At 41.1% G+C, this 17,618-nt stretch overlaps 1 protein-coding gene across 2 annotated transcripts in view; it reads right to left on the minus strand.

The window, feature by feature from the left end:
* The window catches only part of tfap2e (transcription factor AP-2 epsilon), a 21,503-nt gene extending 6,127 nt beyond the window's left edge, over positions 1 to 15,376 (minus strand). Inside the window, exons 1-4 of one of the 2 annotated variants that reach the window (XM_079879400.1) lie at positions 15,204 to 15,376; positions 12,593 to 13,048; positions 10,401 to 10,455; positions 3,997 to 4,210 (exon numbers count right to left, since the gene is read on the minus strand). In XM_079879400.1, the coding sequence (XP_079735526.1) occupies positions 3,997 to 4,210; positions 10,401 to 10,455; positions 12,593 to 13,048; positions 15,204 to 15,248 (770 nt within the window). In that variant the 5' untranslated portion in view covers positions 15,249 to 15,376. Of the gene's footprint in view, positions 1 to 3,996; positions 4,211 to 10,400; positions 10,456 to 12,592; positions 13,049 to 14,489; positions 14,611 to 15,203 lie in introns of those variants that run through there. The other variant, XM_079879401.1, reaches the window with a different exon arrangement.
* Positions 15,377 to 17,618: the final 2,242 nt, after the last annotated feature.

Raw genomic sequence — 17,618 nt, forward strand, 5'->3', positions numbered from 1 at the left:
GAACAGGGAGGAGAGGGAGAAGAAGAACAGGGAGGAGAGGAAGAACAGGGAGGAGAGGAAGAACAGGGAGAAGATGAAGAACAGGGTGAAGAGGAAGAACAGGGAGAAGAGGAAGAACAGGGAGAAGAGGAAGAACAGGGAGAAGAGGAAGAACAGGGAGGAGAAAGAACAGGGAGAAGAGGAAGAACAGGGAGAAGAGGAAGAACAGGGAGGAGAGGAAGAACAGGGAGGAGAGGAAGAACAGGGAGGAGAGGAAGAACAGGGAAGAGAGGAAGAACAGGGAGGAGAGGGAGAAGAAGAACAGGGAGAAGAGGAAGAACAGGGAGGAGAGGAAGAACAGGGAGGAGAGGGAGAAGAAGAACAGGGAGGAGAGGAAGAACAGGGAGGAGAGGAAGAACAGGGAGGAGAGGAAGAACAGGGAGAAGAGGAAGAACAGGGAGAAGAGGAAGAACAGGGAGAAGAGGAAGAACGGAGAAGAGGAAGAACAGGGAGGAGAGGAAGAACAAGGAGAAGAGGAAGAACGGGGAGGAGAGGGAGAAGAGGAAGAACGGGGAGAAGAGGAAGAAGAGGAAGAACGGGGAGGAGAGGAAGAACGGGGAGGAGAGGAAGAACGGGGAGGAGAGGAAGAACGGGGAGGAGAGGAAGAACGGGGTGGAGAGGAAGAACAGGGTGGAGAGGAAGAACAGGGTGGAGAGGAAGAACAGGGAGAAGAGGAAGAACAGGGAGGAGAGGAAGAACAGGGAGGAGAGGAAGAACAGGGTGGAGAGGAAGAACAGGGAGGAGAGGAAGAACAGGGAGGAGAGGAAGAACAGGGAGGAGAGGAAGAACAGGGAGGAGAGGGAGAAGAACAGGGAGGAGAGGGAGAAGAACAGGGAGAAGAGGAAGAACAGGGAGGAGAGGAAGAACAGGGAGGAGAGGGAGAAGAGGGAGAAGAGGAAGAACGGAGGAGAGGAAGAACAGGGAGAAGAGGAAGAACGGAGGAGAGGAAGAACAGGGTGGAGAGGAAGAACAGGGTGGAGAGGAAGAACAGGGTGGAGAGGAAGAACAGGGAGGAGAGGAAGAACAGGGAGGAGAGAAAGAACGGAGAAGAGGAAGAACAGGGAGGAGAGGAAGAACAGGGTGGAGAGGAAGAACAGGGAGAAGAGGAAGAACAGGGTGGAAAGGGAGAACAGGGAGGAGAGGAAGAACAGGGAGGAGAGGGAGAAGAAGAACAGGGAGAAGAGGAAGAACGGAGGAGATGAAGAACAGGGAGGAGAGGAAGAACAGGGAGGAGAGGGAGAAGAACAGGGAGAAGAGGAAGAACGGAGGAGAGGAAGAACAGGGTGGAGAGGAAGAACAGGGAGAAGAGGAAGAACAGGGAGGAGAGGAAGAACAGGGAGGAGAGGAAGAACAGGGAGGAGAGGAAGAACAGGGTGGAGAGGAAGAACAGGGAGAAGAGGAAGAACAGGGAGGAGAGGAAGAACAGGGTGGAGAGGAAGAACAGGGAGGAGAGGAAGAACGGAGGAGATGAAGAACAGGGAGGAGAGGAAGAACAGGGAGGAGAGGGAGAAGAGGAAGAACGGAGAAGAGGAAGAACAGGGAGGAGAGGAAGAACAGGGAGGAGAGGGAGAAGAACAGGGAGAAGAGGAAGAACGGAGGAGAGGAAGAACGGTGGAGAGGAAGAACAGGGTGGAGAGGAAGAACAGGGAGGAGAGGAAGAACAGGGAGGAGAGGAAGAACAGGGTGGAGAGGAAGAACAGGGAGGAGAGGAAGAACAGGGAGGAGAGGGAGAACAGGGTGGAGAGGAAGAACAGGGAGGAGAGGGAGAAGAAGAACAGGGAGGAGAGGAAGAACAGGGAGGAGAGGAAGAACAGGGAGAAGAGGAAGAACAGGGAGAAGAGGAAGAAGAGGAAGAACGGGGAGGAGAGGAAGAACAGGGAGGAGAGGAAGAACAGGGAGAAGAGGAAGAACAGGGAGAAGAGGAAGAACAGGGAGGAGAGGAAGAACAGGGAGGAGAGGAAGAACAGGGAGAAGAGGAAGAAGAGGAAGAACGGGGAGGAGAGGAAGAAGAGGAAGAACGGGGAGGAGAGGAAGAACGGGGAGAAGAGGAAGAAGAGGAAGAACGGGGAGGAGAGGAAGAAGAGGAAGAACGGGGAGGAGAGGAAGAACAGGGAGAAGAGGGAGAACAGGGAGAAGATGAAGAACAGGGAGAAGAGGAAGAACAGGGAGAAGAGGAAGAACAGGGAGAAGATTAAGAACAGGGAGAAGATTAAGAACAGGGAGAAGAGGAAGAACAGGGAGGAGAGGAAGAAGAGGGAGGAGAGGAAGAACAGGGAGGAGAGGAAGAACAGGGAGGAGAGGAAGAACAGGGAGGAGAGGAAGAAGAGGAAGAACGGGGAGGAGAGGAAGAAGAGGAAGAACGGGGAGGAGAGGAAGAACAGGGAGAAGAGGGAGAACAGGGAGAAGATGAAGAACAGGGAGAAGAGGAAGAACAGGGAGAAGAGGAAGAACAGGGAGAAGAGGAAGAACAGGGAGAAGATTAAGAACAGGGAGAAGATTAAGAACAGGGAGAAGAGGAAGAACAGGGAGGAGAGGAAGAACAGGGAGGAGAGGAAGAACAGGGAGGAGAGGAAGAACAGGGAGAAGAGGAAGAACAGGGTGGAGAGGAAGAACAGGGAGGAGAGGAAGAACAGGGAGGAGAGGAAGAACAGGGAGAAGAGGGAGGAGAGGAAGAAGAGGGAGGAGAGGAAGAACAGGGAGGAGAGGAAGAACAGGGAGGAGAGGAAGAACAGGGAGGAGAGGAAGAACAGGGAGAAGAGGAAGAACAGGGTGGAGAGGAAGAACAGGGAGGAGAGGAAGAACAGGGAGGAGAGGAAGAACAGGGAGAAGAGGGAGGAGAGGAAGAAGAGGGAGGAGAGGAAGAAGAGGGAGGAGAGGAAGAACAGGGAGGAGAGGAAGAACAGGGAGGAGAGGAAGAACAGGGAGGAGAGGAAGAACAGGGAGGAGAGGAAGTATAGAATAGAATAGAATAGAATAGAATAGAATAGAATAGAATAGAATAGAATAGTTCTAATAGGGACTTCATTATAACGCAGTGTGACAACATGCCCCGCCTGAACAACATGAGTTTAAACCCGGCGAGTGTTTCTGCTGTTAGATCAGCATTAATGAACGATCTCAACTGTTGATTAACAGAGATAAGATTAAAATAATATCAGATTTGTCTCATTTTAAATGAACACAAGAAATTTACTTTTGCAATGGTTAAATAAATGTTCAGTGATATCAGTGAAGATTTTGCTGCATTTTTTTCCCTCTACATGTGATATTTGAGGCAATAGCCACACTATATGGGTCAAAATTATATTTTGGATATTAAGTAAAGATCATGTTCCATGAAGATATTTAGTAAATTTCCTACCGTAAATATATAAAACGTGTTTCTGTGAGTGAACGCAGCACAATCGCCAACATAAACTCACAACTTTAAAGGGGATTTTCTCAATGTTTAGATTTCTGCTCCCTCAGATTCCAGATTTACAATAGTCGTATCTCGACCAAATATTGTCCTATCCCAACAAACCATACATCAATGTAAAGCTTATTTATTCAGCTTTCATATGCCGTATAAATCTCAATTTCATCAAATGGACCCATGTGACTGGTTTTGTGGTCCAGGGTCACATATAGTGTTGATATGGCAACTAGAGTATCATGTATAGTATGCTAAAGCATTTAAAACAAGTGTGTTGCAACACCCCGCTCACTCCTACGCTATTTTTGGCTTTTAGTGCGGATCCTACGCAGTTTTCCTGGAGCTCAAACAGTAGAGCGTCGGCGCTTGCAACGCCAAGGTCATGGGTTCGACTCCCAGGGAAAGCAAGAACTGATAAGAATGTAAATGTGAACTTTGAAATGCAGTGTAAGGCGCTTTGGATAAAAGCGTCTGCCAAATGCATAAAAGTAAATGTTTTCTAAAGGAGAGCCGCTGATCGTGTGTGTTCTTCGTGTGTGTACCTGCGCAGGACTCCTCCGAGCAGCGACGCGTTCAGGCACTCGGGCGGCGCCAGGCGTCTCTGGACTTCTCCCACCGTCACCTTATACTTGGATGTGGAGCTGAGGAGCGACAGGCGTCCCGGGACCGAGCAGAAGATCTCCGACGGGTTCGACACGCCACCCAGACCCAGGCCTTCTTTACTGAGACACAGCGAGCCGTTCAGCTTCGACGGCACTGAACACACACACACACACACACACACACACAGACGGTGAAGGTGAAGCTTTCCTGGAGCTCAAACAGTAGAATGTCGGCGCTTGCAACGCCAAGGTCATGGGTTCGATTCCCAGGGAAAACAAGAACTGATAAGAATGTAAATGTGAACTTTGAAATGTTAGTAAGTCGCTTTGGATAAAAGCGTCTGCCAAATGCATTAAAGGGTTAGTTCACCCAAAAATGAAAATTATGTCATTAATGACTCACCCTCATGTCTTTCCAAGCCCGTAAGACCTCCGTTCATCTTCGGAACACAGTTTAAGATATTTTAGATTTAGTCCGAGAGCTTTCTGTCCCTCCATTGAAAATGTATGTACGGTATACTGTCCATGTCCAGAAAGCTAATAAAGACATCATCAAAGTAGTCCAAGTGACTCCAGTGACTCAATCTTATGTTTATAAAGCGACGAGAATACTTTTTGTGCATAAAAAAAATAAAAAAATAAATAACGACTTTATTCCATTATTAATTTCCTTCTCTCTGGGCCTCGAGTCTTTTCACGTAGTGTTTTGGCGCAGCGCGTCTGTGTTGCACGTCACACGCATCACACACATGACCGGCGTCGGCCAATAGTGAGCCTACGTGTGACGTGCAACACAGACACGCTACGCAGTTACACTACGTGAAAAAACTCGAGGCCCAGAGAGAAGGAAATTAATAGTGGAATAAAGTCATTATTTTTGTTTGTTTTTTGCGCACAAAAAGTATTCTCGTCGCTTTATAAACATAAGATTGAGTCACTGGAGTCACTTGGACTACTTTGATGATGTCTTTATTAGCTTTCTGGACATGGACAGTATACCGTACATACATTTTCAATGGAGGGACAGAAAGCTCTCGGACTAAATCTAAAATATCTTAAACTGTGTTCCGAAGATGAACGGAGGGCTTACGGGCTTGGAAAGACATGAGGGTGAGTCATTAATGACATAATTTTCATTTTTGGGTGAACTAACCCTTTAATGTAGATGTAGATGTAGATGTACCAGAGCTATCGCAAATCACAGGAGACTGAACCTTATAAGTGTTTATCAAAATCTGATAATTTGTGCTTTTAGATTTGGTCCTAAGCTTCTCCTGTGTGTGTGTGTGTGTGTGTGTGTGTGTGTGTGTGTGTGTGTGTGTGTGTGTGTGTGTGTGTGTGTGTGTGTGTGTGTGTGTGTGTGTGTGTGTGTGTGTGTGTGTGTGTGTGTGTGTGTGTGTGTGTGTGTGTGTGTGTGTGTGTGTGTGTGTGTGTGTGTGTGTGTGTGTGTGTGTGTGTGTGTGTGTGTGAGAGAGATCTCAGAATAAACCCCTGATCCTGATCACCCTGTCGGGTTTATTCTGAGATAACAACCGGCTGGATCTACATTATCCCTTACATAATGCACTGTGAACTAACATGAACAAACAATGAACAGCTGTTAATTCATGTTAGTTAATACATTAAGTAAGGGATAATGTAGAGCGAGGCGGTTGTTATCTCAGAATAAACCCGACAGGGTGATCGGGACCCCGAGGCGAAGCGGAGCTTGAATCCTGAAGGGGTTGTGTTCGCTATAACAGCCGCCTCGCTCTACATTATCCCGCTTATTACATGGCTACCCACCAAATAAATCAATAATTTGACACAAAATATTGATTTAAAAACGACTATATTGCTTCCGCTAAAGAAAATCGTCCTTTCCGTCTCTACGGTTAGAATCCTGCGTCCATAGCAACGCTCTGTTTTGCATGGCAACGGTGTGTTATCCTTAGCAGTGGCTGTTATCAAGAAATAACACACCGCATTCTACATTAGAATTCAACCAAGCCATGTAATAATGTTAACTAATGAACCTTACTGTAAAGTGTTCCCGAAAAACTAATAATGATCTGCACTTAAAATCTTGTTAACATTAGTTAATGCACTGTGAACTAACATGAACATTTACATTTAATCATTTAGCAGACGCTTTTATCCAACACTGTCAGGGGAACAGTAGGAGTGCATTTCTGTCCCCCAAGGTACAATCTACACTAACGTACCCCATAGGGCTTATTATTGGACCTCAAGGTACATATATGTACCTTTTTGAGGGTCAAAAAGCATTAAAAGGAGCATATATGTACCATTTCTTTTAAAAGTTAAGGTACAATATTGTACCCTTGAGGGTACACCCCCAGTGACAAGCCACTGTACCCCTAAAGGTGCAATTATGTACTTTATTTTCTGAGAGTGAAAGCGACTTACAAATGAGAACAATAGAAGCAGTGAAACTAACAATAGGACATCAATATGTAAGTGCTGTGACTCTTCCCAGTTTAATCTAAAACAGTACATGTAAAACATTTTTTTTATATAGATATAGAAGAGAAAGTGTTCGTACAAACAATGAACAGCCGTATTTTTATTAACTAACGTTAACAAAGATGAACAAATACAGTAACAAATCTATTGCTCATGGTTAGTTCGTGTTAGTTAATACATTAATGTTAACTGTGAACCTTATTGTAAAGTGTTGCTGAAACGGGTTATGTGTGCCAGAGCGATCGCGAATCACAGGAGGGCGAATCTTATTTTTAAGTGTTTATCAAAATGTGATAATTTGTGCTTTTAGATTCGGTCCTGTAACCTTTTCAAGACGCTCTCCCACAGGTTGGCATCTGTTGTCTCGGTGTTTAATTTCTGTTTCTCACTCTTATTTTCGAGCGGGTGTTGCATCTCCATTGGGGGAACGCTTTATTCCATCTGTTGTGCACACAGTTGTTGTGCTTGTAATTAAAGTTTTCTGGCTCTTCAAAAAAATCTGACTTTAAAATGAACCCAACAATCACAGTGACAAAAAGTAACACGGTTTAATCAAATGGCAGAAATAAAACCAGGCTGTTATGAGTGTGCTATCCCATTTTCCCCACATTAAAACAAGGCTTTAGTCTGAATGAGGCATAAACCTGCATTCAAACTCTAATAATGATTAGCGTTCATGGAAGAACAGACCGTTGGGTTTTAATATGAGCTCAAGAATCTTTGTTACGTCGTTCCTAAAAACCTTCATTTGTTTTCATAAGATTAGCCTTTGGTGTGTTTCTACGCCTCATCTGTGTGGGCTGGATCTCAATAGGACTAGAGAAATGCAGCTTACGCATGTATTAGGAAAATCCGCTGGTGTGTGAATGATTCAGGAAGCGGAGGAGGGAAAATCCCGGATTTTTAACCCAACCGTTGCGTTTTTCCATATTTGACCCAAATTTGGGTTAAAACGACCCAGCATTTTTTAGAGTGTGGCTATTAATTTGAGGAGATCTTATTAAAGCTGAAATCTATTAATCTTGATATTAAAATGTAGCGTCCCATTCGTTGACAACCATATAAACATTCACAGTGCGAGTGGATATTCAGCTTGTGGACGATTCTGATACGCTATTTTCTCTGTGTATAAAACATCATATATGTAGTAGACTAAATACTTAAAGTCCGCCTTTTGGTGAAAATCCAGCTTTTAATGTTGTTTATGTGTCTATGTGGTGTTTTTAATCTGCTTTAAGACAAAGCATGTGTAAGTTCATAAGTCGACAGCATTGCTGAGTATTTCCTCCTTAAAACTGCAGTGAACCAAAGACAGTCTCAAAAACACGCTTTGAAATCGCTGGTGTTTCTGACGTCACAAACTACCTTGTAACCAATCAGATCAACGTGTGATCGTCAACCAGTGGATCTCTGAGCTGAGTGAGGGAGTGGAGGCGGGGCTCATTTGCATATTCATAGAACCGCGCATACTAAATGAGGCAAGGGTGTCGAGTTACAGTCAAGCTATTTCAAGGCACAAAGAAAAATTTTTTAAGGAAAATATTTTTTAAATATGTAATTTTGGTGATCAAAGATGAGTTTTAAGGAATAAAATGATTGACTACAGGAGGACTTTAACGACAAGACAAGGTGATGTTGCTGTTGTGGACAGAAAAAACGAATAAAAATACCAACAGTTGCAATCGTTCTCCCCTCCGCCATGTTCAAAGTTTACGGCACGCCCAACTCGGGTATCAAAATTATCTCAGTGTTTCCCAGTAATAAACACGACTCGAGAGGACATATATCGCTGAATATACGCCAAATTACCATAAATAAAACTCTGTATGCTTTCGAATCGGTACTTCGGTGTCATACACCGATCTGTCTGCTGCTTCAATCCAACACACCTTAAAGGGATAGTTCACCAAAAATTTTTAAATTATCCCATAATTTCCTCACCCTCAAGACTTCCTAGGTGTATTTGACTTTATTCTTTCAGCCAAACACAATCAGAGTTATATAAAAAAAAAGGCTTTTGTCCTGAAAACTCGTTAAAGCTCGTTACAGTAATTACGACGTGTGAATGCACCATATGTCCTATTTCCGACTAGGAAACTCATTTTTACTATAATTCTGATAGCATGTATAAGCGGATAAAATAAAACAATATAGAGTATAGGCTACTCTGATATTTAATTTGAAGTCGCAGGATTGAAGTTAAAAAACAAACAGCATAAGATGTAGGGGGAATTTGTTAAAAGACATCAATATTATGTCTTTTTTACATATAAGTAGCATAAATGTATACGTTTCAACAGCGTTTGCAAGCATATCGGTAACAAAAACTTTCACATAAATCGCGCTCGTCTTTATGCAACTGTATGTTTTACGTTTCCCTCTGTAGTCGACAATTTTATCCCTTAAAACTCATCTTTGATCACCAAAATGACATATTTAAAAGTTTTTCCTTTAAAAAAAATTATTTATGCCTTAAAATATCTTTAATAACTGGACAGTAACTCGACACCCTTGCCTCATTTAGTATATGCGGTTCTATGAATATGCAAATGAGCCCCGCCTCCACTCACTCGCTCAGCTCAGAGATCCACTGGTTGACGATCACACGTTGATCTGATTGGTTACAAGGTTTGTGACGTCAGAAACACCAGCGATTTCAAAGCGTGTTTTTGAGACTGTCTTTGGTTCACTGCAGTTTTAAGGAGGAAATACTCAGCAATGCTGTCGACTTATGAACTTACACATGGTTTGTCTTAAAGCATATTAAAAACACCACATAGACACATAAACAACATTAAAAGCTGGATTTTCACCACAGGGAGACTTAAAGAAGTGCAGAAAATGAGTACACTATTTTGTTTAAAACTGTTGGAAAACTAATAATGACTGCTGTGAAAGTCAGTGTATAATTCACACACTACACTCTAAAAATGCTGGGTTGTTTTAACCCATGTTGGAGGTTTTTTTTAATTAAATTTTAAACCCAGCGGTTGGGTCGGTCCACATTTGACCCAACATGCCTTGAAACAAGTGTATTCAAAGGTAATGATTATCTTCCAAAAATTCTAATTGAATGCAATACGTTTGTTTATATTTGCTACGCGACACACTCGCAGTGTGTTTGCTTCTCTCCTCCCGCTTTCGGTGGATTGGCACAAACACACACGCTACTGTATATTATCTCTGTCGTACAGTAGAATTAACGCGCGCGTCTGTGTGGGCGGCGTGCGCGTGTCCGCTCCGAGCGCGCGGCCGAGCATCTGAAGCGTCTCATGCTGATCCCTTTATTCCTGCAGGATTTGGCTTCTTCTCCACAGAAATCTCGCTTCACCCGTTGATCCGTTCAGCCGCTCGGTAAACACGCGAGATTTCATAGAACGCTAAATAAAATCTAGAATTATGCAAATGAAACATGCCAGAGTGTTTTCAGAAGCTGTTCTTATTAACTATCCAGCCTGGTGAGTGTAGAGGCACAGTGATGCTCTGAATTCTTCATAACTTTATTATCTGCTCTCTTCTCTAATCCCCCCCCCCCCCTCCTCTCTCTCTCTCTCTCTCTCTCTCTCTCTCGTATGACCATGAACAGTTCATTAACAGCAGCGCTTCAGGGCGGAGGAGCAGAGACAGCATTCAGGACTTCAAATGAAATTGCAGAGCTGAATTAGTGTGTGTGTGTGTGTGTGTGTCTCTCGTGTGTCTCTGTGTGTGTGTGTGTGTGTGTGTGTGTGTGTGTGTGTGTGTCTCTCTCTCTCTCTCTCTCTCTCTCTCTCTCTCTGTGAGTGTGTGTGTGTGTGTGTGTGTGTGTGTGTGTGTGTGTGTGTGTGTGCGTGTGGTCAGCTCCTCTCCAACAGTATATGTTCATCAGATCAGACTCTCACCTTTCTTGATGACTGAATGGTCCAGGATCCCCAGCGCCGACGCTTCTTCTAAACCCTGTCACACACACACACACACACACACACACACACACACACACACACACACACACACACACACACACACACAGACACAGACACAGAACAGCACTGTTGAGTTCACTTCATTTACAAACTAATCGAGGTTAAACAACAACTGCCCTTTTATTTTTAGATGAGGGACATGAGTGATTAATATGCCTTGTAAAATATTGACTATGAACATATTTATCAGTATAATTAGGGTGCTTAGATCACCTGTTGTGCATAAAATGCGAAAGTTATTCTAAAAATGAAACTGCTACGAATTTACTAGGCTACAATATTTTCCTTATTTCAACTAAATATTTGTGGAACGAGTAAATATGTAAAGTGGAAGAAATGCTTTTATAGTCCTCGTGATGTCACGTAACAGCAAAGAGAAATAAAAAAAAAGAAACGTAGATTTTAGGTCACATTAACTATTGTCCCGTAATTTGAAAGCGAATAAAATAAAACAATATAGAGTATAGGCTACTCTGTTTTTTAACTTCAATCCTGCGACTTCAAATTAAATATCAAACAACGACAAAAAACCTTTACGCTTATTTGTCACTTTATGGCGAATTAAACGTTCGTTCTCGTGTAAGTCAGTTCTCGGAAACGCTTCTTCATCAAAGAGAGTCCAGTTGTTTGTTGAGTAATTGACCGAGGAAACCGATTGGACGCGCTGCAAGTTTCCAATGACAGACAGAAGAACTCATTCTGCACCTGCAAACCACTGAAAGAGTGAAAGACTGAAAGAGTGAAAGAACAAGCAGCGCGAGCCGAAAACCAAACCGGTTCCAATCCGAATTTTCTGTTCAATCCGAATCTTCTGTTCAATCCGAATCTTCTGTTCAATCCGAATCTTCTGTTCAATCCGAATCGTACATTTCACGGCTGATTCTTCAATTAGTGCCGCTGACGATTGCTATCTTATAAAGGGGACCTTTTTTATTATTAAAAACTTCACTTTTAAAACACAAATTATGATTTAAACCTTATTTATTGTATCTCGCATTCTAATATCTAGTTTTAAGAAAATGTCGCGTTTTTAATTTCTGGAGGAAGTAAAATTAATTGTAAGACTTTTGCATCAAGCTTTTAATTGGGAATCATTTTATTTTCCACATGCAACGTTAATTGACTGCTAACTTTCATTACCATCACACATCGTTCCATTAAACATCTCAAATCAAACGCACTTTTGCAGCACATATTACATTTTAAAGCTTTATTTTTTAAAGATTTCAAGAAGTGACTCAAATTGAAGAATCAACCACTTGATTTTTTCCTTTATTTCAGAAGCTGTGATTGTAGTCTTTTTTTAATAACGTTTTTAAATTTTATGTGTAAAGATATTTATCCGTTTCAGACAATAAATAGAGGAGTTGTTAACAATGATGTATTAAAGGTATAAAATGCATTTTCACGCAAATGCACGGCAGAAAAAAATCATTTAAAGCACTTATGCATCAAATAAGATTATAAAAGAAATCGTTATTTAGAAAATATTTATATTTCCGTTTCATACGCTATAAACATTTGCTAACACTTTATTTTACAGTGTCCCTGATTCATATTTTACACGTAGTTACTATAGTAATAACAGTCAATTATGCACATGCAAACCCCCCTAATTATAAACATGTATTTAATTACTATGACTCAGTTCTTAAATATATAATTACACTGTAACAAGGATACCTTGAAATAAAGGGTTACACTTTATTTTAAAGTGTCATTGTTACAGTGTAATTATATATTTAAGTACTGAGTAATATTAAGAAGCTACATGTAGGCTACTTACTATAGGGTTAGGGTAGGATTAGGGTTTGGTTGAGGGTTAGTTGCATGTAATTATGCATGATTTACTGTTATAAGTATTTGTAACATATGTAACGAGGACACTGTCAAATAAAGTGTTACAAAATAAAGTGTAACCAAAAATGTCAAACACGCCAAAGACTCTCATTTAAATAACCAATAAACAGACAAATTCTGTAGAATTACGCCTGAATTGCGTTGTTTACATTTTATGAAACATGCAAAAATCCCCAAAAAAATTTCCTTGCAATTCTCATAAATGTCTGTAAAAAAAACCAAACAAAAAACAAACAAACAGATGAACTCACCTGCATGTCCTCCAGCCCGTGATGAGCCATCGCATGCATCCCCAGAGGAGCTTCCCCCAGCGCCGCGGCTCCTTCGCCCAGGCCGTGATGCAGGAGCCGCGGGACGCCCGGATACTCGCGACGCGGGTCTAAACTCAACGCGCGGTGAGACTGAGACAGGAGCCCCGCGTCCTCGGAGCGCGAGCGCTGGGAGTGCCAGGCCTGCTGGTGCTGGTGGTGCTGGTGGAGCGAGTTGATGGACGGGTAGGGCTCCGGTAAATGCGGGTATCCCGTGTCCTGGCCCTGGGAATAGGACAGCGAGGACTGGGGATAAGGAGGAGGGAAGTAGGGCGGCTGGAAGTCCGAGGCCGGGGTGTGGCAGAGCGGGGGAGCCGAGGAGTAGGACGCCTGGTTCAGCGAGGAGAGCTGGGAGAGCCGTGCGCTCGGAGAGGAGCTCGACAGCCCGTCCGATCGGTCCTGTGCGTGGGGGAAAATACATGAGTTTCATGCAAATACACCATAATGATGACCGTTCTGAGGTGCATCATAATAGAATAGCTTAATAAACATCTAAAGGATGATTGCAAAGTGTGCAAAATTCATAATCGCCATAAGTGATGTTGATCTCAAGTGCAATGAACAATTTAGTCTAATTTAAGATAGCAATTATTTTTAAGTTTCCAATATAAGTGTTAATATTGCTAATAAAATAGCTTAATAAACATCTAAAGGAACGACTGCAAAGTGCATTCATCATGCCATAACATGCTCCTCATTTCAGTAAGCAACGAAAAATATGGCCAATTTAAGACAGCAATTATTTTTAAGTTTTGAATATATAATACAGTATACACTGTAAAAAATAAATTAAAAATCATGATTTGTTACCACAACATTTTTGCTTTTGTCAAGTCAACTTGGATAAATCATGTGGATCGGATAACAGGCTAATACTTTGAGTTGTTGATTAAACCAATCTCCTTCATTGTATTAACACTTTTTAATTATTATTTCAATGAACTTAAGATTTTAAGGCAAAAGGTTAATTACTTTAAGTTAAACAACAAAAATGTTTCACAGTGTAGGACTGTTTTGTTATTAGCACAATCTATTACATTTACATGTCAAGTGTTCCTGATTGTATATTAATTTGATTAGTTTAAATGATATATTCAAGGTATTAAATGAGTCGTCGTTAATTATACTAGCCTATTATTAATTATAACCATAACGTAATGAAATGTTTTGATGCGGCTCCAGAAATAAGAGTGTTTTCCTAGCAGGTCTGAATGATACTCCCTGTTTTAAACAGTTAATAGATCCAATTAATTCAGGATTACACGCGTATAAAAACACGAAGGGCTAATCTAATTTCCTTTTGGTGCTTCTATAATTTTCCCTTTTCTTTTGCAGTTTCTCGGATATTTTTAGTAAAAAACAAACAAAAAACGATTGCAATGTAATTTTACAGAGAATCGTTTTATTTGTATTCACATTTATTAGTTTTATTTGTTTCATTGTATGTGCATGCATTTATTTGATTAGTTTTACTTTTATTTCGGAGCGGGGGAATATTCACGTGCCAGTTTCTCCAGCTCAGAATGAAACGCATCGCTCGCGAGAATAAACCAAACCGAAGTTTCTGAGTTTAATGATTCTCTCTGTTGAAGCTTCATTCCCAAGTCACTGTAAGACAAAGACCAGCCTGTTATCTGCGTTTAGACCGATGGCAGCATGTGACATATTTCCAATGAAACACTCACTTTATCACACACACACACACACACACACACACACTCTCTCAATAACACAGATCGCGCTCGCGCTTCTATGCACGCTCATCTCAGCTGATCTCACATGACAATCTTCTCAGTGATGATCCCTCAGATCCGAGGATCTTCTCTCGAGTTGAACTCACCATGCTCGAGTAGGTGTGGACCAACATCTGCACACACACACAACTGCTCCAAAGCGCCTGTGATTCGCGTTAATAGAGTCACTAAAGGCCCGGGATCACAGATCCATCAACTCTCCTGAAGCTGTATATCAGACTGTCCCTGTTCATCACACACACCAGCTCTTATAGCACTGAGGGGAGGGGGAGGGGGGACACCTTAAAGGGACATTAATTAATTACTCGAAATTAATTCAGTCTGATTGGAAAAATCAATTTTCACTGGTTTGTTGCGGGTTAATGGTTCGCCAAAACTTTATTGATAATTGTTTTACATTTTCTAAATTTTATTTAGTTATTTTTTTTATTTTTATAAATGTGATATGGTACTTTTTTTATCACGTGACTATCTAAAGCAATAGGTCTATAGCAAAACTTCAGGTAAATTTTTTTTTCCAGTGCCATTGTTACATATGTTACATGTAGGCTACTTACCATAGTAATAACAGTAAATCATGCATAATTACATGCAACCAACCCTCATCCAAATCCTAATCCTACCCTAACCCTATAGTAAGTACAAGTTGTTAATTAGTATTACTTAGTACTTAAATGTATAATTACACTGTAACAATGACACCTCAAAATAAAGTGTAACCAAACTTCGTTTTCACAGTAAAAAAAATCAAAATTCGGTTTCTGTAGCCAGACCTATAGCTGAGAGGATGATAACAGTACCTGTAAGCAGTAAGGCTCTGTCTTGGTCCGGGATTTCCACAACATGATTCTGGAGAAAGAAAGTTCGTCCTTTGTTGATTTGAAGACGAGAGAGAGAAGAGACTCTGAGTCCTGCGAGAGATGAGTGAGAGACACCGCAGAGACACGCGAGTTTTACTGACAAAACACACTCTAGAGTTATGAGAGAGAGAGAGAGAGAGAGAGAGGGAGAGAGGAGGAGGAGGAGGAGGGGGGGAGTGTGAGAGAGAGAGAGAAGGAGAGAGAGAGAGGGTGAGGGGAGGGGGGAAAGAGAGAGACAGAGAGAGAGTGAAGGGGGGATAAAAAAGAGAGAGAGAGGGGGGGGGGGGGGGGGGGGAAGAGAGAGACAGAGAGAGAGTGAAGGGGGGATAAAAAAGAGAGAGAGAGGAGGGGAGTGTGTGTGTGTGTGTGAGAGAGAGAGAGGCTGATGGGAGGAGGATAAACTTGTGTGTGTGAGACTAAAGTGATGCTGATTTTGTCTGGCGAGGAGTGTTTAAGAGCAGAAAATGGCTGTATTTTTCATTTCTACTATTTTTGGATGATGGCTGAACAAATGATACACTCAAAAAAAGAAAAGAAAAAAAAGATTTGTGTATTTCAATTAATATTGAATTCCATCAAATGGAATACTAAAAATTGCATTTAAATTAGTTAAAACATACAACAACAACAAAAAAACAGCAACTAGGGGTTAATCAATTTTTTTTGCAATCTTAGTGGAAATGGGCCATTTAGTTTTTGTGATTCGTATTCATAAAAAAAAAGAGAAAATGTTTAAATCCAAGTTTAAGATTTATAGTAAATGTTTAATTAAGCGGTTTTTTTTACTCATTTAAAATTCTTAATTCATAATATGCATGATTATTCAATTTAAAATATTTAAGTGTATGATCAATAAGTCATGACAACACCTTTTCCATTACTTTAACTCATCAAATTTAACCAGCTTCAACTTAATTTTTTTAAGTTATACAAGATTCAACTATTAGGATTTTTTTTTTTAAATGAGTTGAACGTGTTTGTTATTAATTTTACACTTGTTTTGTTTATTTAACTGTTTAATTAATGAACAAGTGAACACAATAAAAACACACTCAAGCAAAAGTCGCAGGATTTAATAATACTCTATAATTCTCGGCCCGTATCCCTAAAGAATTTTTGTGCAAAAAGTGGCTCCTAGCGGCCAAATTCTAAGAAAATTCTCAGAGTCATGACGTTTTCTTAGAATTTCCCCTAAAAGTGACACGAAAATCCCAGTTAATATAAAAGCTATTCCTCAAGATTCCTAGCGCTTAAAAGGGCTCCTAAGGCGAGATCTGCTAAGAGCAGGGAAGAGGACTTTTAGTGGCTCAGGAGTTCCCCTAAGCAGCTGCACAAAATGGCCAACAGAGGAGGCAGGAGAGATGTCCTGCAAACACTGGATGACAGGGAATTATTGAGACGCTACAGATTGGATCGTGCAGGAATCATGTTTGTTATTTTATTTTTTAACAAGCCTTCATAAATAGACTAGTCAGCAATCACAGACATTGATAAAAGCTGAGCCGTGTTACCCTCGTTAAGACCACACTGAGTTGTAACGTTGCCCCTTGAGATAGGCCATCTTGTTTTCAATGGGGTCCATATGGGAGTGAAAGTACAAAATATGCCAGCTAGGATATTAATATGACCAAATAAGACACGAATCATTATTTGAACAGGGTGTAATGAGCTTAAGTTTTCACATATTTTAGATTCTAATGTTAGGCTATAACCCCTACAGCTTACTATTCATTTTCCAGATATTTTCTTGAATGTGAAATATTATTTACAATTACAGTCTGCATAAGATTAGAGTGTATAATTATGTTTATTGATTTGAGGGTGCATCCTTTGCTCATTATCACCAAAAGTTCATTTTCATCAAACTTGTAGGATCAACCAATCACGGCTTTTGAAATGATGACTCATACCTAGCAACGGGGTCAACCACACCTCCTCACTAAGATAGGATTTTCCATCCATTCCTTGCTCAGAGTTCACTGAAAATGTTCTGGAATCACTTCTAAGCTAAAACTCCTGGCAAGGAATTTTTAGGTTAAGTTAGGAGCTCTCTGAGAGGATTCTCAGAATCTTTAAGGATACGGGCCCAGATCTCTATTGATCTTCTCAATTTCTCATTATTATTATTTTTTGTCCATTACCTTCAATCAGCATTATGTGGTTATGAAGAGCCAAAACAGTGTCATGTGACCAGAACTTTGCTGAAATGGCATGACATTGACGTGTAATTGATTTTCAAGCAGTAACAAACCAAAACATTGTTCTAAATCAATTATTAATGTCAATTGTTTAACAAAAAATACTGTTAATTAGTGAAATATTATTCTAGTGTAAATCCTCTGTTTTCTATGTGAA

The sequence above is a fragment of the Squalius cephalus genome, assembly GCF_949319135.1.
Source record: "Squalius cephalus genome assembly, chromosome: 8".
In the NCBI taxonomy this organism is placed as follows: Eukaryota; Metazoa; Chordata; class Actinopteri; order Cypriniformes; family Leuciscidae; genus Squalius; species Squalius cephalus.